This window comes from Pyrgilauda ruficollis, unplaced genomic scaffold (genome assembly GCF_017590135.1).
Source record: "Pyrgilauda ruficollis isolate IOZ18807 unplaced genomic scaffold, ASM1759013v1 scaffold20, whole genome shotgun sequence".
NCBI classification, from domain to species: domain Eukaryota; kingdom Metazoa; phylum Chordata; class Aves; order Passeriformes; family Passeridae; genus Pyrgilauda; species Pyrgilauda ruficollis.
In genome coordinates this window covers 9,417,581-9,440,904 of record NW_024519207.1, presented here as the reverse complement: position 1 = coordinate 9,440,904, position 23,324 = coordinate 9,417,581, and the positions used below count along the sequence as shown (strand labels likewise).

Here is a 23,324-nt window from a genome sequence, read left to right as displayed (position 1 = left end):
TAATATGGAATAATTTTTTTTATTATGCTAGAGGTCAGTTTGTCACTGTTACTGTCTTAGAATAAAGGGGCCATAATAGCACAAGGGGAGTAAAATACCTGTAGACAAGGGGATGAACATCATGATTAGGATATGGCAATATCCAAGCAAATTGACAGAGTGTGGGCATGTAAGATGTCTGAAATATTGACTGATGCAAAAAGTAGCAAAAAGGTTTGCAGCAATAAAAATGAGAGAACATGCTAGTATTGCTTCACTCTGGAGAATTATTTCTACTATTTAAGACTAAACAGGTATAGTTTCAAAGCTAGATTAAATATTGTTTTATTTTTAAGCAAGAATAATGATCTGGGGATGGGAGAGATGGGAGTGAGAATTCTCCATAGAAATTCTTTGAAAGAAAAAAATCTAGAGTACTGTATTCTCATACTGTAAATACCATTTCATATTCTGCATCCTGAGATAATTGGCATAAAACTAGAAGTTTAGTAAGTACATTTTTATCGAGTTTTGCTGTGGCTATAGTAATGTTGTGCTACTACAGAATATTTAAGAAACCAAAGAAACAATGGTTTGAGCAATTTCATATCTCTTTATCTGACTTTATTGATATGAAGGTTTACAAAGGAAAGAATAATCCAACAGAGAAAGGTTAATAAGAGTAGCATATAAAAAAAGAATTTATTGGTAGCTTTGGTTATTAATTTTTTAAATTTTTTTTTCAATCCCATAAAATCTATGTTGGCTTTAGTAAAGCGCTTGATATTATATACAATGGGAGAATATTCATTAGAATGAAAAGTAGAAGAAACAAAATACTGTCTTAAAGGAACATGGTCAAAAAAAAATTGTGGTATTGCACCAATGAGCATGTCTGACACAGGGTTAGATAGTTTGCCAGATGAGAGGGGTATCCGGTTGTCATCACTGAGTCACCCTGAGGACGCAGAATAAAAGAAATGAAAATCAATAGCACGAAGTACAAGATCATGCATCTTGATACTGTAATAAGGGCTTTGGTCAAAAAAAAAAGAGGATATCTTATTGTAAGTTAATCAGATAAGGTATTCCCAGAATAACTGGAGAAACTGTAGTGCAAGAATTAAAGGGCTGGTGAGTCATCACCTGAAACACTGTGCAGAAATATTTGAAAAGAGAAGCAGGTGAAGAGGCTTCTGGTATAATTGTAATATTAGAAAACCAGATTCAGAAGCCCTAAAAATGAAGTAGTTTTAACCATGAAAAACAGATGATGGGAAATCTAATTATTGCTTATAAAGATAGCAGGAGCCATTCTGGAAGAGGACTGTGAGAGTTTAGGGGGTATAAGCAGGTGTAAGTAGGAGATTGTTTAGGCACACATGCATTGTATTCAGCAAACAACTTGGCTTTGTGGACTCACTGACATTCAGAACCCCAGGGTTTGACTTTATTTTTTAACTAGCATATGAGTTGTGTACTTCAGTTTGGCTTGGGTTTATTTCTGAATCCTTTTAGGAGTAGGGGTTAAAGTTAAGGAGGTTTTTTTCATTTTCTGCCATTCTTCTACGTCACTTCAGATTTTATACCATGGCTTTCAGAGGCACACAAGAAAAGGTTGGCAATTATTTGGTGTGATTTTTTTTTGGAAGAACTGGTTATATTTAGAGGTTTGATTTTTTTTTTTAATGTTTTCACTAAATTGAAAGCTGCAAATACAATAGTACCAAACTTAATAGCAGCATATTGTGAACTAGCCTTTATTTGAGGCTATCATCAGAAATATAGTATTAAAAGAAAATATATCTGATAGTTATACACTGCTGAAATCAAAGGCATGCTGAAATCTTAAGTTCAAGAACAACCTAAGATCATGACAGAGGAAAAAAGCCTCTGCAGGACAAAATAGAGATATAAAGATTCTTGATCAAATATGCAAATGTTCAATATCAAAAAACCTGAAGTACTAGAGTGAAAAACTGGCTTTGCTGGAAGCAAGAGCTTGCAAATCTCTTGTATAGAACCTGTTAATCAGCTCTAGGCACTGAGTTATTTTGCTGAGTTTCTCAAATGGGTAAAAGAGTGTAGCTGTTACTCAGCTGCTACCTGCAACTGGTGTAGAGGATTTTTTGATGTGTTGGGCTTTTTCATTGTTTTTAAATTGGCGTTCCTTGCCAGCTCTCATATTTTTGACATTATGTACTATGTGTATATGTCACATTAATTTATACTATGAACTCTTTTATGCAAGATAAACGGTCTTGTGAAGAGTCCAGTCAATAGTTAGATTAGGCACAAGTTGTTGTATTCTGTGTTTCTTAGCATCAGTGACATAAAATGGTATGTGCCTAACCCTCAGATGCATCTCATGACAGCAGAAATATGAATTTCTGTTAAAATCAGGTTTGTTTCTGGGGCTGGTGAAGACTGGAACATGTCTTAGTCAACATTGTCAGCTTCTAATTTTAGCTATGCTCCCCAAACAAAGCAGTTTTTTAACTACTGAAGCCAACTGACCTAACTGGTAATGATTTTGGCTTACCAATTGCTGAGTCAAAATGAGCAAGTCTAACATACAACTGAGAAACTATTTTTTGAGTAACAAGAGGCTTTAAAAAAAAGGTGATTATAAAGCAATTTATCACATTGCCATGGATCATTTTATAGTTGTCTTAACTGCTATGAATAGGATTGTAGTTACTATGCAGCATTTTACTGGTCCTTTGGGGAGTCTGTGAGACTTTTATAAGAGAAGGATGTGTTTATTTTATGTATTTTATATTTTCTATCATATAACTATTTCGTGGATGAAGTTAGGTATCCACTACAGATCATAGTAGCATCATAGGGATACAGACTTTCTCTAAGGAGTTTTTTTTAGCAATGAAAATGAAGGTAACTATACCTCTACAGATGTTTACAGTATATTATGAATGAAATAAATATTTAAAAAGAAAAAAAAAGTTGTCGGACTAGAATTCACAGTGTGTTCTTACATCTTTATATATTGCTCCTATCAAACTTAAATAAATGCTAAGCTGACTTCATAAATAATTGAAAATAAGTTTTAACCAATGGCAATAATATGGATCTAAGAAAGAATATATGTTAATTATCCTAAAATTACTCTGGTCATCCTGATAATTCAATTAACTTTATTTACAGGTAATGCATGCAACTTTACATTCATTGCTTCAAATGGTTGAAAGTTATATCTCTCTTTTCTTGGCAAAGAAAATTTACACTTTTTCTTCATCCTTCTATAAATCTCTGGTGTTTCAGCTCCACTCCTTTCTTTTTCCTAAGTCCCTGTGTTGCTCTGTTGTACCCTCTCAAATGCTTAGCCAGTACTTTTGCTCCAAAAAATTCTGTTGTGTTTTTTACCATACATAGTGCTTTTAAACTAGAGAACTGAGGTTTAGGTTTTATGCATAGGAGTGTTTAACAGCCCAATTTTCTGTGTTTGAGAATCTTATTTTCTTCATGATAATTCATAAAAATGTTTGTATTTTCTGTTTTAACAGAATGAAATGGAGAAAAGCTTTATGTTTCTTAGAATATCTTGAAAACTTGTCCTTTGGTTAATCAGAGGAGACAGACTGGCATATGTATATCTCAGGTTCACTAAAACAGCATTAATTGCATTGCAAAACCTTGGGCATAAAAACAGTTGAAAATACACCATTCAAACAGCATACATCTAGTGAGAATGAGGAATCTGTGTAGGAGAGGAGAGCTGAACATTGTAGAGTGACCTTATCTTGCATTGTAATTTGTTCAGTGTGCTTTTCTTTCAGAATTAACAGTGTAGTATGCTGATTTGGGTATGGTTTTAACTCTTGGATTTTGGAAACAATGGTTTTTGTTTAGTGTGTTAACAGAATGAATGTTCTGTATTTTAGTCTCAGCAGAAAACCTGGAGAAGAGCCTCAAGCATATGGAGAGGCAACTTCAACAGCTTGAGAAGGATTTGCAGACTTTTCCAGTTCCTGAAGATAAGCACGATAAGTTTGTAGCAAAAATGTCAATATCCTTTGAGGCACTCTTAAAAAACAAAACAAATCAAAAATTCTTAAGTAATTTTACTGCATTGCTTTAAATTTTAAATTTCTTTGCATAACTTCTGTCTGGTTTGTAGCATGTATTTTTGAAAAATATGACTTGTTTTTCCTCTCAAAAACTAAATACGTGAACAGTCCAATTAAAGGATTTCTCTGAAGTGGAATGAATGAGGAAAAAAATGCTTACTGTTGGCTTTTACATTGTATATGAGTTTTTTAACTTAGTTAAGAGAAGTTATAATAGGAATGTTAAGCACTCTAGTGTTACATTGTATTTTTATGTCAGAGTATCTTAGAAAAATATGTCTTTCACCCTGTGTCTGTTTTCTAGTGTATGCATTACCATTGTGAATGTTTTTCTACATGCAACCACAGAACCAGGAAATTTCTGTTGTTTCAGAAATGAGATTCATAGCCCGTGAAAACTGTTTTCTGGTGGGTTTTTTTTGCCAAAATTCTTTTTCTCACTATTTGTTCCAAATCATGCAGCCAGCTTCGCTGCCTGCCTTTCATGAGAGCACCTTGTGACATGAAGATAATTAAACTGGGCAAAAAAATCATTCTTTTACTTAAACCTCTCTAGCAAATGTTGGCCATATATGCTTGGCACCAAGACTAATCTGGAAGCAGAAATATGAGCAGACAGGTTGAAATTTGCTGTGCAGGCATGGTTAGGTTGTTACCTATCTGGAAGACTGCTTTGTTATGTACAAAGGCTGGAGGACTCAGGACACAGTCCTCTTGGTTGGTTTCATTCTATTACACAAGCCATGGCAAATGACCCCAAGGCCAGGTGGATGTGCTGGTTCTTCCTGTGTGAGGGCCAGTTCTGTCTTTGTTAGATGCACTGCAACCCAAGTGTTTGCAACTTAGCTTCAGGCCTTCTGTGCCTGCTGTGGGTTATCTTAACCTTCCAGTCTCGTTATTAATGTTTTGTAAGGTTGGGTATTTTGTTGTTGGGTTTGTTCTGTTTAATGTTGGTGTGATGCTTTTTTCTCCCACCTCAGTGTGGTTTTGGGAGATACAGTGCAGCCCACCAGCATGATGTCTCTACAGTATGAAACACAAGTTTGATCCTGAAGAAACTGACAGCATAATAGGAGAACTAGGAGATGGGTCCTGAAGGCAAGAGATAAAATATTGCTAGGAAGTTAGAGGAAAATATATCCATGAGAGCTTTTGGAGAATATTGCTAGGACTTACAAAGTCTGTGCTTTATTTGGAAAATTATATCTAGTCTATAAAGTTAGGAATGGGAAGCACTTGTTAAAAAATTACCAAACTATGAAAAAGGACAAGCCCTTCTTTATCTGTTAGAATATAATTAGACTATTTCAGTTGGAAGGCACCTACAACAATCATTTAATCTGAAATAGTCATGATGCAGGCTCTTCAGATACCCTCTGACTTTATGCATTTTTCTTCTAATGACTAGATTTCGAAGGAACAGTTAGTATACAGCTTTCCTTGGATATGTAGTTATAAAAAAAGATAAAAATTAAATTAGCAAAATTCAGTTGAGAATGAGTAAATCCTCCCAAAAATCTAAGAAGGAGAGCAAAAGAAAAGTGGATAAATAAAGATGTAGTTTATATACATTGTATGCTAATATCAAACATCTAATATCCAAAAATGTTTATGTAGGATGCCTCATTTCCCTTTGTGTTACTAACATTTTGGGCATTTATGAAACTTTCTGGCAGAAGTGAGAAGAATACTGTGATAAAAAGTCATCAATTGTATTTAAGACGGAGTTAGTAGGCAGACCTTGTCAATAAGAAGCATAAACTTTTTCCAAGATTGAAGTTCTCTCCCCATATATGAAGATCATTAGAGCAGTTCGCTGATCGCTTAAAAAGGATAGTGATCATCTTAGGAAATGCAAAGGAGGCTCTACAATTTGTCTTTTTCAGGCATCTCAAAAGCTCTAATCTTGCTAGAGAAGTCATGGATTATCAATGTCTGTCAAGAAGATAAGTCATAGGCATAAAGTTAAATTTGTTCTTTGCATCAGTTTTCTCTAGGGAAAATTTCAGTTGACCTTACTGTGTAATATTTTAAATGGAAGGATGATGTTAAATGAAAGAATCAGTAGAATTCTTTTTCTTAATATAAAATAAATAGCAATAAATCCCCAGGAGTAAACAATGGTCACAAAACACTTGAAAAAAAATTCAAAATTAACTCAAATATAAACTTAATGGGCTACAGACTCTTACATGAACTAAGCTAGCTGGAGGCACAAAGGAAATCATGCAACTGTGGAATCGTAGAATAAATTTGGGTTGGAATGAATCTCAAGGATCATCTGGTTTCAATCCTTCTGCTATAGGTGGGAACACTTTTCACTAGATCAGGTGAAAGCTGAAAAGAAGACCACAAGTTTTTTAGAAGGGCTACAACGTGTATCTTCAAGTCAGGCTTTGCTACCAAGAAAACTGATGAAGACTAAATATTAAATGAGCATGTATTAATTGAAAGGAAAATGTGATGGAAGGGAGTCATTGTGTGATTTGTAAAGAGAAACCATCCTTTGCAGGTCTATTGCAGCATGCAGATAAAGGTAAGTCAATAGAACATAACTGAATTTCTATTCGTGTTTCAACAAGGTTTTCACAAAGACTTATAAGGAAAGAAATTTCTTAGGTTAAAAAGTGTTTTGATTACTTTTTTTGGTTTTGGATTAATATCTTTGAAAAAAATCCTCACATCAAAGGGAGATACTGGTGGATGCTGACAAAGTGGCAAGTGAACTTCAGTGATTATAGACTGATAGATCTGAAGGAGAAACACTATATTAGAACACTTGGGAAAAAATCTGGTTGAGAACAAGCAGAAAACATAAACAACAAGATACTGTAAAAATCAGCAATACTCTTATGTCATCAGTTCTTCCATTACCCCTTATGTCATCAGTTCTTCCATTACTACTGTTACTCGAAAACAGTAGTATATATCTATTGATGTGGAAGAGAATGGTGGCAATGAGTAGCAGCTAGCAATAGGTTATACAGAAGGAATGTTTTAATAGAGTAATACTCTGATTGTGGAACATCAAAAAAGTTAAGAAAATACAGTAAAAATACTTGTAATTTTGTATCCCATGCAGGAGGAAAGAGAGGAATATATTCTTTGTGTCTTTAAATTACCATGGGTTCATCCCATGTGAAATACAATCCAGCAGGTTAAAACACACTAACAGAAATGCTTTCATGGACAACAGACAATTAAACTGAAAATGTGAATGAATTTCATATAAGGCCTAGATAGGTGGCTAAACAGTAGCCTAGAGGCAGCTTTAGCTCGGAAGAATATTGCTAGAAACTGAATATTATATCACTTGAATTATCATGCTATATTTGCCAAGTTTTGTTTCCTCCTTGTTTTTCCTAATTGTTGGGTATTGACTGCTGTCAGAAACTGGCAAAATAAAGATTTGGTCTTAGAATAAATCAGTACAGGTAAAACCAACTCTTCAGATCCAATTAGTAACCTGAGACCATATGCTGAAGTCAATATTTATTTATTTAACATTTAATTATTTAACATTTTATGTAACAGTATGGGGGTGGGTAGGGGTAAAGGAAAGGAGATGTAAAGCAGGAGATAGTCCTGGATCCAGTGGTATGCTGTTAGTCTTTTTTCACCTTAGGCTTCTTGGTGATGGTGTGTCCTGAGGTGGTTCAAAACTTTTCACTATTTATACATTTTAGCAAACAAATAAATCAATGCTCTTTGGCTACAAAGTTCTCTTACCCGTGCTCAGTCTTTTGAGTCTTCATTTGAGTCTGTGTGTTTCTTGGTTCAGTGGGTTGTGATCTTTCCCTGCCAGAATTGCCTTCTACCCAACTGGAGCTGATTTCAACACAGTTGCTAAGTTTGCTTTCCTTGTGGACATTTCTACATTTCCATGTAGAAATTCTGCATTCTTTGTGTCCATTATCAGTGATCTATTCTTCTCCTCCAGCTTTGTTACCTTCCCCTAGGTCTGAGATAACACCCAACAATACTACCACCTTTATCTTATCTTGAGTTCCTGTCACAGTGGCTTAATTTATAGTCCCTTGGAGGCATATTTGGGGAGTGGCATCTATCCCATAACTTGGGATGATCTTTGCTTGACCAGTGATGTTTGTATTTGCAGTTGCTTCTTTACACAAATTTCTACAGTGGGAATTGTTGTCTGTGTGCATTAACCAGGATTTGCTACGCAGATCTCACCTCTGCCATGTTAGAAACATCCTGTCACTCCCTCTGTGCTCATCTCATGGCAATGTCCTTCTGTGGCCTAAAGAGTGCTTGACTCAGGCAACTGTGCTCTTTAAGTCCTTACACCAGACATACTACAGATTTCATTGTATGAGACTATTCAAATACAATATTTTGAATAGTAAATATTATAAACAGAAGTGTACCCTCACCTACCACCTGACCCAGCAGAGAGACAGCAATTTCTAAACAGCATAGTTGCCTATGATTTCTAGTCATGTCTGTGAACACACTAATTAAAGCTGCTCACTTTTAGGGAAACAGGAACTTCAATAAATTGCGAAGCAGAAAAGGTTTTGATGTAAAGGTTAGATAATCCTGCACAGCGTGATGAAACCTGGACCTGTCTTTACTTTTATTTCCTATGACAAGGAAATCTGAATGGTGATGATGTCTTGAAAAGCATGCGGCTCATAAAAAGAAACCAGCAGGAAGTCTTAAAAAAGAAGGATATTGCTTTGTAGAAAATAATATTTCATCCTGAGTACAATTAAGCTCCATGGACAAGCAGGCCATTACATCCTGTCGCTAAATATCACAACCCAAAGCCCCCTAATGAACTGATTAGCATTCTTGTTTCTTTAGGAAGTTAGAGACATGCACAGTTGGTCCACTCTTTTATTGACAAAGTCTGTAATTATGAATATTTCTCCTATATATTAAATTGTGTTAATTTGTGAGCCATCATGTGTATGCTAGCTGAAAAGAAATAGTTATTATCTCAATTCTTCTGTTTCCTTTAATTAGGGAAGTCAAAGAATATTGAATTTATATTGATCTAACATATTAAATCCATCGAGTGAAATGTTCCATAAAAAGCACAGTGAACAAAATACACTTGTACATTCAAAATAAAAATTTAGTGGGTTTAGGAAGAGTATTTAAATTGCATATTAAAAGTTTAATTAAGTGATTTAGTCAACACGCTGTTTATCAGTACAGCTCCCATCTTCTGATTTTCCAAGCAGCAGCTGAGAAAGTTTGAGCTTACTGATAAAAGTGGTGTTGATGGTGTTCTTTTACAGAAACTTATGGAACTAATACTTGAGAGACAATCAGCTGATTGCTGCTTTTCAGCTAGCAAAAAAAGCCCTTTCTTTTGATCAATTAGCTGTTCCTTTGCCATTTAATTTGATTTGTTGACATTGTAGAAAGGGGAGGAACAAACAGTAGTTAAGTGAGTCAAAGCCTTCACTACCAAATGAGGTAAAAGAAACCCATTTCAGCTGCAGGGAAGGGACTTGCTGCCTCCGAACTGCTGGTTACTTAATTGACCTCATAGCTTGAAGTTCCCCCTGTACAACATAAACTGAATCTGTAAGATGTCCTTGCATCCTAAGGACTTTGTGGATTACAGAACCTTAGATTGTCAGGTTGAACAAGGTTGTGTGTTGCTCTTTGGTAGAGGGTCAAGATGTTAACTGTGTGGGCAGGTAATGAGATAGGGCTTTGGCAACCAATGTAAATTTAATTTAAGTCTATACTTCTTTTAATATCTGGTCTGGACTTAAGGCATATATTATAACTAACACTGGTTTTACTTGTAATATATGATACATACACAGTGAATGCAGCAGCTTTGTGTGATACAAATCACTGCCAATTTGTTTTATTATTACAACATAGAGATAAGTAGGAGTGAATCAAAGAGAAGGTATTATTTGACAAGTACTCTTCAGAAGGTACTGAGTTAAAAATCTAAACATTTATATGTGTTTCTTGAACTATTATTTTCAGATGCAGAATTTTTCTGTTGAACCTTGGTATATGTATTTTTCAGACAATTGCAATTATTTTCACAAAATGTGAGAAATCCTTAACAGTCCAACAGCATTCACACTGCTTGCTCTTAGTAGAAAATAATTTGTTGAAATGGTTTGAAGTGACCACAAAGCCTTTTGCACCAGTCTTCAAAAGGTTTGCCATGTTTTGTGGAGGCTGTTGTCATCTAGTATAGCGGCAGTCTCAGTTTGCTTTTGAAGATTCTGCTAAAATACAAGTGGTGAATCCTGGGGTCTTTTAAAAAAGTGTTTAGTAGAGATTGACATTATTCATCATCTATTCTAGGGTAACTGCTGCTTTTACTTAGCTTGCTATGCTACACTATATTAGTATTTTATATACACAATGTATTAAAATCAGTATAAACTTCAGACAAGCAATTCACTGTGAAAAAAGGTGCCAGAATGTACGAGACCAAACACACAGCAGTTAGAAATTTTGCCACAGATCTTGTCTGAGCCGTGCAATGCTGTCCAGTTGCATTTATTAGCAGAATGATCTGTAGTCCAGTGACTCCAAAAAGGCAGGTCATGAAGTAAAGGCACTTCAGAAAAAGTTAACAAATACCAAACTACTTGATTTCATTTTCTTCCTGCCAGTGTTGCAGCTCAGCTGTACTTCTGTCTTCATCCAAAACCAATGAATTGTGTAGTTGATAATGCATATATTTCAACCTGTTCATAATAATTACAGTTGGGATTGCTGTACTCAGTAGTATTCCCTGTTGTTTCCAATTTAGCTAGAGTTGGCTAACAAAAGCCATATTTAAGGAGAAAAGGAAGAGAAGTTATTAAAAGTACCTAAATTGAGGCACAGTCTCAGTAGAATGCCAAGAACTTAGAGGTATCCCATAATGCACCAGATGGAAAATAAAAATCTCAGGATTCATCATGTCTGGCATTGAAATATTAGATAGGAAAACATCTTGCCAGAATACTGTATTTTGTGCTTAAAATTATGCATGAGATATTCAACGGGAGTCAGTTTTCAACAGTATAAAATTAACCAGTTTATGTGGACTCTATTAACATAGCTGTAATTTTAGCTTAGTGTCTTGAAGAATATCACAGAAATTTTCTCTCACTTCCTCCACTCCCCAGGATTTTTTTTCAGGATACTTTTTGGAATTTACAAGATGGAAGTCTACATTTTACTGATAATTTCAGCCCTTTTTTTTGTTTTGCTTCCTAGAAAACTAAAAATACTGGAGTGTTTAATATCTGGCATTTATGTAGAGAAACAGCAAAACTAATTTGTCTAATTTTCCTTTACCCTTCAGTCTGTGGAAATAAACACCTTCATAATTGCAAAAAACTGTATTTGTTCATAAGATCTGTTAATAGTCAAAGAATCACAAATAATAAGTATCCTAAATTTTAGGATCAAAATTAAACCAAATGTAGGAATTATTTTTTCTAGTTTCACTCTTTTTTGTTGTTTTGGTTTGTTTGTGTTTTTGTGAACTGGTGACATTTCTTTTGATGGTCTTAGCTTGTGTTTTGTCATGTCTTGTTTCACATAATCCTTTTTTATATAGTCCTTGGGCAGCATTTATAGGCAAACCTCGCATCAACTTTCTTTGCTTTCCTACCATTAGCTTTTTAAGAGGGTGAATAATTTTTTAAGAATCTTGAGTCTGAAGATCAGTTTCCTGTGCGCTATGCTCATCACGGGAGCTGAGTAAAGGAGATTCAAATTGATGTAGAAGAAAAGAGGGCTGGCAGCATCAGTTCTCTGTGATCTGTTGCCAGCCAGTCAGCACAGGCATTCTGGAGCTGCTTATGAGCTGCATCTTGTGAAGTTACTAAAAGCATGAAAAGAAGCTTGTACTGGCAAAAGAACCATGTTGAGAAAGGCTGAAATTGGGTGGTTGATGGGTGATAGAAGACGTATCTTTTTAAGTTGTTGAATCTTGACTTTAGTTAGTATTTTTTCACAAGACTGTCATAGGGGAGGTTGTTCTGCACTTACATAATCAGCTAGTAGCCATTAGTGACTAATTAGAATATTGTGAAAGTACATTATTTCTCCCTTCCTGCATATATCTGACTGAGATCATTATTGTGTGAATTTCTGGCCTGGATTCTAAATCACAAAAAAACGCCCAGGAACTTCTTGTTATTTTTAAAACAACCTTAACAAACCAGAAGGACTCTTAACAGTGCAACTGAAAGGGAATTCAGCTTCTGCACAAAACTGAAAAAGGAGTCCATTGCAAAAACCTTAAAGAGTGAAAACAGTAATCCAGCTATAAAATGTTAATACGTACTGATCACTACTGGAGTTCCCCAGGGCTCAGTACTGGGGCCAGTCCTGTTCAGCAGCTTTATTGATGAGCTATACTACAGGATTGAGTTCACCTTCAAGCAAGTTTGCTAACAACACAAAACTGGGTGGGAGTGTTGATCTGCTGGAGGTAGAAAGGGTCTGCAGAGGGATGAGTGCAGCCTGGGACGGTGGACCGAGGCCAGTGGTATGAGATTCATTAAGAAAAAAATGCCAGGTCCTGTGCTATTCTGTTGGTCTAGATTTTCATGCACTTGATTAAAAATTCAGTGCTTCATAAAGTGACAGTAGTGTATTTATTCTGTAGTAGAAAGTGTACAAACACAGTAAATTCTCTTTTGCAGTAGCTGAGGTGGGCAATTGAGAGTAAAGATAAAATGGCTATTTCTTGTCTTTTGTGGCATTCACTACAGCAGAAAAATAATGGAACATAAATATTTGTTTAGCTACCATTCCATTAAAGTACACACTTCCTGAAGTTGCCCAACATAAAGAAATGGCTATGTAGAATATTTTGTCTATGAGCTTCTTTGGCAAACTATGTTATTGGAAGTCCTGAATAAACATAGGGATTTTTATTTTATAAGAAATATTTTGATGCTCTTTATAAATTGCCTATCTTTTATATAAGTAGTTTTGTTCTTTTCACCTCTAATTTAATTAAGTTGTGTTGACATTGCAAATAGCCTTAGAAAAAGCATAAATACCTAATGCGACCTTCAGAAACAGAAATATCTGCTTTGCTGTTACAATGAAGTTTTTTACCTTTCATTATTTTTACTTTTAATGCTGTTTATCAATATTTCTGGTTTTACTCTAATTTTAGCAGGGTCTATAGTATTTATTGATAAAGTATTCAGGTTAATTATTGGTATCTGTACCTAAATTCCAAGGATATTGTAATTTATATACCTAAGCATTTAGCTTCAATAAGGAGACAACACTAAATAAACTACATGGGTGCTTGAAGTTAGATTAGTTGCATACATTTCATTTCATAAGAAATTACGTAGTAATTGAATAATGTTTAAATTTAAAGTGGTTGAGATTTTGATGAAAGTCCCTGAATTTATTAATAGGCCTAGTATACACAGTAAATACCAGGAAGCATACATGGAAGGAATTCTTTTGGTCCTTATTTGAGGAAATAAAAACTGTGTATGACATATAAATCAATGTTAAATGAATGCAGTGTTTTTGATTGGATTCACTGAGTGTTCTTGTAGCCTTAACAGCAACGTACAGCTTCCTAGTTCATGCCAAAGAAGATTTTCAGAAACTTTCACGGATGCATGAGAACATGGAAAAACTCTATCAGAATGTGATGGGGTATTATGCCATTGACCTGAAGAAAGTTTCCGTGGAGGAGTTTTTAACGGACTTAAACAACTTCAGGATGATGTTCATGGTACAATATGTTTATTTTATACCTAATGTTTCTTAGAAGTTATATTTTGTAGTCTTATCTATATGAAAGAATTTGGATAATAAGCTGATTTATGTCACATCTGGCTTCTTATGATTACATAGCTTAACTGACTGACTACACTCCTGAAGGAATAGTGTATGCGCATGAGTTTTGTGATAAAATCTAGAGGAATGATCCAACTAGTGCTTATAGATCTAAAGAAAGAAAGATGGAAAGATTCTCTTAGTCATTTTGCCACCTACTCCTCATTGCAGCCTGGTCATTACAACTTATGATTACAACACATGTATTTAGTTTGCTTGCATGATTCCCAGTCTTGTTTGGTTTTACTTGGTTGGTTGGGTTTTTTAATGATTTCAGACAGGTCTGAAGATATAGGTGGAGAAAATTACTTCTTTCACAGGTACTGAGAAACAGTTTGAAATTCATATATCCATCCGTTTTGAGGAAAGCACTTAAACTGGAACCCATATTTAGCAACCATTTGGAACATGTAATGATTACTAAGCCTCTGCTGCTTCAGAGTTTCACAACTAAAACCCTAGATACTATTCAATTGCAATAATTTTGCTTGACAAGTCACATATGCCAGATTTTTGGGAACAGGGGCATTGATTGTGTTTTCATAACTTAATCAGTGCCTAATACGAAATTCAGTAGTCTGATTTCAGAATTAATAAATATTACAAAATAGTTGTATTACTTTAATTTCTGATGTTTAAACCATACTTCCCATGCAAATGTTGTAGAATTGTAAACACTTAGGTTCATGTTGAGTTGGAGGCTCTAAGAAAGTGGTTGTGCTTTGCATTAATTTTCCTATATTTCTTCTTCATGTCTTTAAAATTAGCACTGATGCTAGCCTCTACTTCACAGCAGTTTCATAAAGATAGATTAATTAATGCTTCAAAACAGTTAGGTATTATTGATGAGCATGAGAGAAGAAACCTTGAGGAAAATTAATAATTCTGTCTTGCAGAGCAGTTTGAAGGCTATATGAAAAAGATGTGTAGATAAGGCATGTAACCCCCTATCATTCAATGACACTAATCAAAATCTTGAGTAACTGCTCAGTTTTGAGACTTTTCAGAAAAGATTTTTGAGATGCCTTGCATGAGACAAATGAGCTGATTTTCACAATTGTTTAGTATTGGGGTTTATTACTGGCAGAAACTGAAGGTGACGGTTATCTTAGAAAATTTCAGTTCAGAAGTTCAGAAGACTTGTAAATTTAGTGCTGAAAAATCATTGGATTGTTATGAATCCCAAACTAAAAGATGACTTGTCACCAGTAGGTATGGGAGAGTGAAGTTCAGTCAACTTGTTACCATTCAAAGTTGATGATTTACATGAAGTATTTTCCTACTTAGATTTTTTTTCCATTCTTAATTAATGAAAATGTATTAAAAAGTTTTAAAAATCTCTGTTTAAATCTGGAGCCCTAGACTTGAGTTTCATAGCTAACTTTGATTTGCACTTTGTATTTCAGTTTTATTTGGTAGCTGTGGCAACTATTATTGCTCACTCTGTGAGCACCAAATCTAGAGTACAGTTACTTGGCCAGATCCAAGTGAAGCATCTTGCCTTCAGAGCTTTAGCTTCCACAGCTAAATTGCTGGTACACTCAGTGGAACATCTTAGGTATCAGATATCCCTGTTAACCTCCCTCTGTACTTTCACAGCATCATGGGTACTGCTAACAAGCTCATTCCTTTCATGATAGGAAAAGCTTTCATGATGAAGAAATTGTCTAATGATTGGGATTTTGCTCCAGTTGTAGGAAAGGGAGCAAACACACATTGAGCTAACAGCTCTTCTGTCCAAGACTAGGCTAATCAGGCTAATCATAGGATATAAAAGACCTTTGCTCCTATTGGCACTAGGTTGCTCTTCAGCAGAGACATAACTTCAAGAACCAGAAGAGCAACGAAGTAAAAGTGTTCCCTAGACTCTATTTTTCTTTTATATGAAGCAAATACTTAAATAAAGATTAGAAATTACCCTGGAAGTCGCAAGAGAGAACCCAAGAATGCCTCCACTTTGGAAAATCTAGGTCTTGGCATTCCACTTACATTTCATGTTGAAAACACATGGGATATGTAGGATAGAATTTGGCCTTAGGGCATATTTGTAGGAGAGTGTGACTGTCTAATCTTGTGTTTTAGTCAAGGGAGATGCATACTTAATTCATTTAGTGGAATTTGGAGAGCTGTCTACCTGATGTCTCAAAGGAGATGTAGCAACAGAAGTACCTGGTATCCTGGAGAAGTGTCTTAAATAGTATCCAAGACATCATCAGCCTGAAATTTTAAGCTTTGATATAGAATTTGTGTAAAATTGGTTTCCTGTTAGAGAAAGGCTGGGGGCAAGGGGTGATACTCCAAAGCATCCAATTTGCACTGCATATGAAGATATAAGCTATTAAGTCAGGCCCACTTGTTCAGTGTGATTAAAAAGAATAGACATCTACATTTGAATGTCTGTAGTCTGAGGTTGAGTCCTACTGATATTATTTTTGGGGAAAAAGTAGGTGCAAAGTAGAAACTTCCTTGGTCACTATTAGGAAAGTGTGTAATTTCTGCCAGTATTGTACGTGTCAATTACCAGGTCCCATTTGAATTTTATCCAGTAGTTTATTCTACAGAATACCCAGTCTGAAAATCAGCAAATCATTTGTCAAAATTAATTCAACCAAAATTTTTAGAATTTTTTTGGGAGCATCTACCCTCTTCCCCCTGAATCAAGAAATGCGACAGAGGTGACTTTGGAGGAGTCATTGTGAAAGTACAGTTTTGCTTTGTATAAAAAATCCAATTCATTGTCGTTTTTCATGATGGAAAGCTTATTCTTCTTCAGTTATCCAACACAAGTATTTCTTCACAAGCTTTGTGTGATTTTTTTTTGTTTTCCCCTTCTTTTGGTCACTCTGTGGCAGTGATGTTGCAAACAGTGCCTATGTGCCCGTGCAAGTATTGCTGTAATCCATATTTATCTATATTATGTAAAACTTGCCAGTCCTTTTTTTTTTTTTTTCTGAGTTCAGTCTGGATGGTTTCCCGCTAAAAACAAATGAGACATTAATTATCCCTACAAAATTGCATTTTTTGCCTCAGACCTTGTGAAGATGTTAACCGTTTTGTAAGAGGGGACACTAATATATTATCAAAGACAGGGTTCTATGTAGCTGTTCTGAAAAAAAGCAAATTTCTGCAATGAAGAATAGGTGCACTTTAATGCAAATGTAGATTCTTAGAGTACTGAGAGTTTACCCGTGCACATAGCTAACACTAAAATAATGAAAAGGCAATGCCAAAATACTTTTGTTAGAAATGTATTGAATGTAATAGAGTTCTTTTGCTTAATGTCTGAATATGCAAAATTTTTTATTTCAAAACTCTGAAACTCATTGTTCTATTTTAGCTTCACTGGAAGTTTTGGAGTACATACTTATAATTCTAAATAAACAGTGTTGTCTGGATATTAACCAGAATTTTTAAACCCGGAGAATTAATGCATATGATGGTATGAGTAAGAAAAATGCAAAACTGTTACACAGGCAGACTTGGTTTGCTTGATGTAGTGGCAGCATGAGAAAGAAGAAAGTGTTGAAATTGTTTTAGAACTACAAATGGTAACATACATTTTTGTAGAACAAGGTGGTTTAGACATTTTGAATTTTTCCTACATTAACATGTATATTCTTAAGATGCATTTCTTGCTGAATTTATAATCCTCATTTAGGGACAATTAGTATGCTTTTAATGTATTTATTCTGTATTTGCTTACTCTTCTGAATAAAATGTTCTAAATATGGAATGTGAAATACTTGATTTGATAAATTAAGGTTAGTTAGGGGTTACAGTTTGAAAGCTTTTTTCTTTGTTTTTAAGGTTCAGCTTTGTTTTTGCTAAGACTTCCATTTTAATGGAACTCTATACTTATTTTCATAGCAAGCAGTAAAAGAAAATGTGAGAAGAAGGGAAGCAGAAGAAAAACAGAGACGTGCTAAAATAGCTAAGGAGAAGGCAGAAAAAGAAAAACTAGAGAGACAACAAAAGAAAAAACGCTTGTTAGAAATGAAAACAGGTAAGTGATGTAGAAAACGCATTTGACTAAGCATTTTACTGGAAATAAATATTCTATTTTTTCATTATCTGAATGTGCTGTGATAAAAAATCAAAATAGATGAATGCTTTTTCACTGATTAAAGTTTTCAGCAAAGAGGTGTTTAAATTTTGGGTTTTTTAAATGAGCTTTCCTAATCGCCAGGGATTTTGAGATGTTAAATAACTCAAATTATTGCTTTTTATTTTTCTGTTGGATTATATTGAACCTTGTGTGACCACGTGTAAGTTCAGTTATGCTCAAAACCCTTTATGTTACTTGGGAAAAACATTTTCCAAATCACAAAGCCATTTTCTTTAACTAAGGTTACATACTCATTTTTGTCCTTTTATAAGACTAAGCTCTTCCTGAATTTTTCTTTGAGTATGTCACTTGTTATTTTAACAGGTCCCTATTGAAACACCTCAGAAACCCCCTCAGCCAGGCATTTTAAAAGTTACTTGTGCTATATTGTCTTTTGTACTGAAAGAGATGGCAGATGCTGTGAGTTTTCTGTTACTAAAAGAGGTGTCTGATGATCCTCTATACGTCTGTATTTTATCCTAGACTGAGCTTCTGTAGTCCTTCAGAATGATACATGACTTACTGTGTAAATTGCCATGAGCTTCTCTTTTTCCTTTCCTGAGCAGATCTTGTTAAAGTTCCCTACCTAAAGCCTGGTTGGCACCTTTGGCATAAACGATTATGTCTCTTCAGTTTTCACTAATAGCCAGAGTAGGTGTGCTTAGTTTCAGAGATGTTTCAAACCAAAAGTCTTTGGTTCATTTGTATAAGCCTGTCCATGTTTTCAGGTGTGAGTCTAAAGCTTTCTTGTGGGAAATCAGGCAGCTGCTCTCTGAACATAGAAATTCTAATTCTTTAGAAGTACAATTCAAGACCCAATCAAAAAACTACCGGTGACAATCTTTTCAATGCTCACAGAAGATAGAGGAGGCTGCAGAAGACTAGGAAGGGGTAAAAGGGTGTCTGTATTTATGTGTGGTTGGAAATGTTTCAAACAAGATTTCTCTCAGACATTTCTCTCAGTATGTATGACTGATAGCATTTTGGATGGAAAATAGATAGTTTTTTAGTCCAAGTTAAAGCTGCTCTCAAGTCCTGTTTTTCACAATTTCATGGTCAGTCTTCCCAGACCACAGGTGCCAGTGTTGGAGACTTATGTGTTACATACACATGTGTATGTAGGCCTCTGATATGAACTCTTCCACTTCAGCTGATGTGGCAGGGAGCTAAATACTTGTCCTCTACTTGGCTTTAAGTAGCCTGGGGTTTTGATATCATGCAAGTGTGCAGAAAGATGTTTCTTGTCCTGTGAGTTGCTGAAGGTTCGGTTTGGAATGACTGATCTAAACAGCAGATAGTAGAAAATGGTGTTAGTGCCACCTCAAGCTATCAATGTCTTGAGCCTGATATTGACTAAATTGGCCACTGATGATTTATAAGGTTTCTTGTGCCTTTTTACAACATATTTTTAAATCTACTAGAAAACTTGAATTTTGGGAGTGAGAAAGAAAGCACGTGGGGTAGATTTGTTTGTCAGGGACTACAACAACAAATGTGCGAAAAATGGGGTTGTTTGTTTTGGTTTTTTTTAATGATGATTATTGTTATTATTTTGACACTCCTACCAAAATTGTACTTACAGTATTTAATTGGAGGCATAATGTAGCTCTGATTTTTTGGAGTTACAGAGCCAATGAAAAAAAAAGGGTTTTTTTTTTCCTTTTTTTTTCCTAGCTATGACTTGTTCATTGAAAGGCTGTCTTCTCATTAGGAATCTGTAAATCAGTCATGTCTGATCTGCTACAAAATTCATAACCAGGTCCTCTGTCTGTCAAAATATCAAAACACTCTTACCTGAAGTGTGACTGTGGAGTAATTGATTTTTGCTGCCTATTATTTCTTTATATGGTGACTAGATCACATGTTAGATTTGTAGGAACAAATTGTTATTTCAAACATTACTCAAGTAAAAACCCAGAAGTTATTTTTGGGGTTTCAAAGAGGTGCATACTTGGTAGAAGAAGAAGCATGAGAGTATATATGCTAAATTGTTCTTCAATTTTTTTTTTCTCATTGGATAGATCATAGTGTCTTCTACATGTCAACTCTTTTTTTTTTTTTTTGAGTTACGTGGCTTTTTAATTGAAAATTATTTGAAGATTAGGAATGGCTGTGAGTCCCTGTACTATGTGCTACTTCATGATTTCTTAATTGTTTCTCTTAAACTTCTTTTAAACACTCTAAGAAGCAGTAACAGCAATAAAAATCAAAATAAGCAACAAAAATAATAAAAAAATAATCCAATCCCACTTTACTGGGCTGACAGTCATTAGCAGCACTGGTTGTGCTGTTATTGTACCCTTGTCACTATAATTGGTTCTTAGTGCCTATCAATCACTACCTCTGCATAGTCTGTTTTAACATCTGTGTCCTCAATTTAATGTCAGTATAAAATCCCATGGAGCTCATACTGTAGTGTTGGTGATGATGGCCAGCAATGATGTTCCTAGTTGACAAGATGGCATACTGAAATTTCAGGGGTTTTCTGCAAGGCAAGCTAATATGGAAATAGACTTTTTTTCCTACTCTACCATCTCACCTTCCTTCCCCATGCACAGTTTTGGATCTTATTCTTTTATAAAATGGTTTAGTTTCTAGATAGCTCAAATCCTCTTGTCCATCTCTAGGTTAGAGTATGTAAAATGCTTCAGGGTGTGTTAGTTTCCCAGGCCACAGCAATGCCTTTTGTTTCCTCTTGCTTAGCTGCTGCTCCTTTTCTTGTGGTAAAAGCAGTCTTTCACAGTACTTGAGGTTCTGCTTTTATTCAGTGACTGTTGATTAGCCATTAGTGACTACTTTATGATTCTGGAGCTTCTCTTTCAGCCTATACTTCATACCTTTCAAGACTGAGGTGCTATCCAGTGCTTAAAAAGGATTTGTATCATCATCCTAAGCTTGTATTGTTAACCACTGATCTCATTTACAACACAGACATCTAACTTTCCCCAGATTCTGCTTTGTTCTTGAAGTCCTTTTCTTTGAGTTTCTTCATCTGCTTTTGGAAGCTGTTTGAAGAGCAGGGTTTTGTTGCCTATCATGCTACCTTTGGCTGCATGAGGTGGAGGAAACTAATTTTGCATAAAAGTACATACATAATACTGCAAAAGTTTTTAGATACTTGGGGGATATTTGCTGACTTTTTTGCATTGACAAAAACTTAATATAGAATCATAGAATAATAGAATGCTAGGGGGTTGGAATGGACAATAAACCCCCAACCCCTCTGCCATGCGCAGGGACACTTACATCATAAAGTAATATGTAACAAAATATAAATTTTATTAAAATGTACCCAGTATGTGACTTGAGTCATTGATTTGCATATAGCATGATAGGACTGTATGCCAGTTTTGAATGAACTACAACCAAAAAAAATGAAGACTACAAAGGTCATATTAACCTAAAAAGAAAACTAATCTGGATTAAAGGTAACTCTTCAGTTTTAGTTTAAACTAATTTCTTCAGGATGAAAACAATAATTGCATTAGTGGTAATAGAAATTTGTGACAAATATGAGTTCCAAGGTAGTCCTGTAATATATTGGCCTTTTCACAAACTGTAGTAATTTTTCTTAGCTTGTGTTGTGCCTTTGATACGCAGGCGACAACTGAGTCATCTAGATCACAGGTATGCTCTGTCATCCATGCTTCTATATCAGGCTTCTTTTGCCATACTGTTGCACCAAATTCAGTGTTGATATGGTCATTTTCTAAAATTAGATAAATATGTGCATTTTGTGATAAGTCTTTGTGAAGTTTTAAATTCAATTTTTTTTTATATCTCAGATATAAAGATATTAATATTTTATAGTTTGTGAAGTGTGTAGTGTTTTACGAATATGCAGTACAGCATGTTTTAGAAAAACATGCTGTACTGAATATTTTAGATAGGCTTTACAATATATATTTTAACCTCTGCTAACAAGACCATAGATTGCTGTTATTATGTGGAATCTTTTCATTTGCCCTCTTGAAAATTGTTTTTGAGATTTGGACCTGCAACCCGTGTCAGATTTAGGCACCTCTAAACTAGTTTGCTAAAAGTCTCTATCTCTACTTTAAGTCTTCGCAATACCTTCATGTCGTAGTGGTCACAGCTCAAATAGTTCACTGATAAAGAAGGCTGTGAGTTTTCAGTTTACATAGTAAAAATATCAGCTTCATATTTTCCTTTCAGCTCCATCCTAACTTGAAAAGTAAGTGGAATGCAGTAAACATTTTGACTAAGTAGTGAGTGATACTTAGCATTTTGAAATTTATGTTAATAAAATCTGTCCACTAAATATTCTCTGGACTACAAAATTATATTCATCATGAGATGGTTAACTTGCTTTTCTGAAGCCAAATCAAACTATCACACACTACCCTTCCAAAGGTAAATAGCCAGTGAAAGGGGATCTTTATGTAAATGCCACTTGTCTGCATACTATTAACATTCAGGTACATACTTTCTGATGCTGTTCAGATTCTTAGTAGAAGCACACCAATCAATTATTTTGATCTTATCAGAATGTAAAGAATTCTATAGCTGAGATAATAGCAGCTAAATTTATTGTAATATAATTGAGAACTCCATCATTGTGGCATCTTCACTGTGTCTTTCTTTGAATACTATTTAAGTAACAAGCCGCTTTTATCAGTGGTTATTTACAAAGATTGCCCTTTTCTTGCATAAAAACAGTGAAGTAATGCCAAAATGGAATATCTGATTTCCAATATAGCATATTAGTTTGTACTCTGTTGTGTTGTTCAGTTTAATTTTTATCATAATGGTCTGGTTTTAAATAAGTTTTAGTTCATTTAAACAGTTCTGATCTTATTTGCAGTCAATTTTGTGGCATTTATTTTTGCAGAGGTTTTATATTGTTTATCTCATTTTGGAAAAAAAAAAACAAACCCCACATTCCTGTCTCACAAACTTGCTAAGAGCATTTTAGGCTTTGGTTCTTCAAATATTTACTGCTTTGTTATTGGCTAAGTTCAGCAATATGAATAATTTCATTAGTTCTGTAGTGTTCTGCAAAACAAAAGGACACCATGGATGCCAGTACTGATAGTTTAAAAAATGAAAGTAGTAAATGTAATTAGGTAATTAAAGTTCAGATTCCAACAGATAAAATGCTTGCCTTTAAAATAAATTAAAAATCCCCAAAGCTATTTATATTAGTAGGTACCCTCAAAGACCCTACTTTACTTGCTTAGCTCAAGTTCGTGAGGCCTCCATTTTATTAATTTGTTCTCACTGGAGTAAGAGATTCAATATTTCTCAAGAGTACTCCTTTCCTCTGAGGGGAGTGGAGGACTGCAAAAGCCACTGAAATTACATCATTA

At 34.8% G+C, this 23,324-nt stretch overlaps 1 protein-coding gene across 1 annotated transcript in view; it reads left to right on the top strand.

Annotated features, from left to right (window-relative positions):
- Nucleotides 1–23,324, top strand: part of DIAPH3 (diaphanous related formin 3) — a 203,825-nt gene that overhangs the window by 114,784 nt on the left and 65,717 nt on the right. The window contains exons 23-25 of the mRNA XM_041466987.1: nt 3,882–4,006; nt 13,621–13,785; nt 17,757–17,892. Coding sequence (XP_041322921.1) covers nt 3,882–4,006; nt 13,621–13,785; nt 17,757–17,892 — 426 coding nt within the window. The remainder of the gene's footprint in view (nt 1–3,881; nt 4,007–13,620; nt 13,786–17,756; nt 17,893–23,324) is intronic.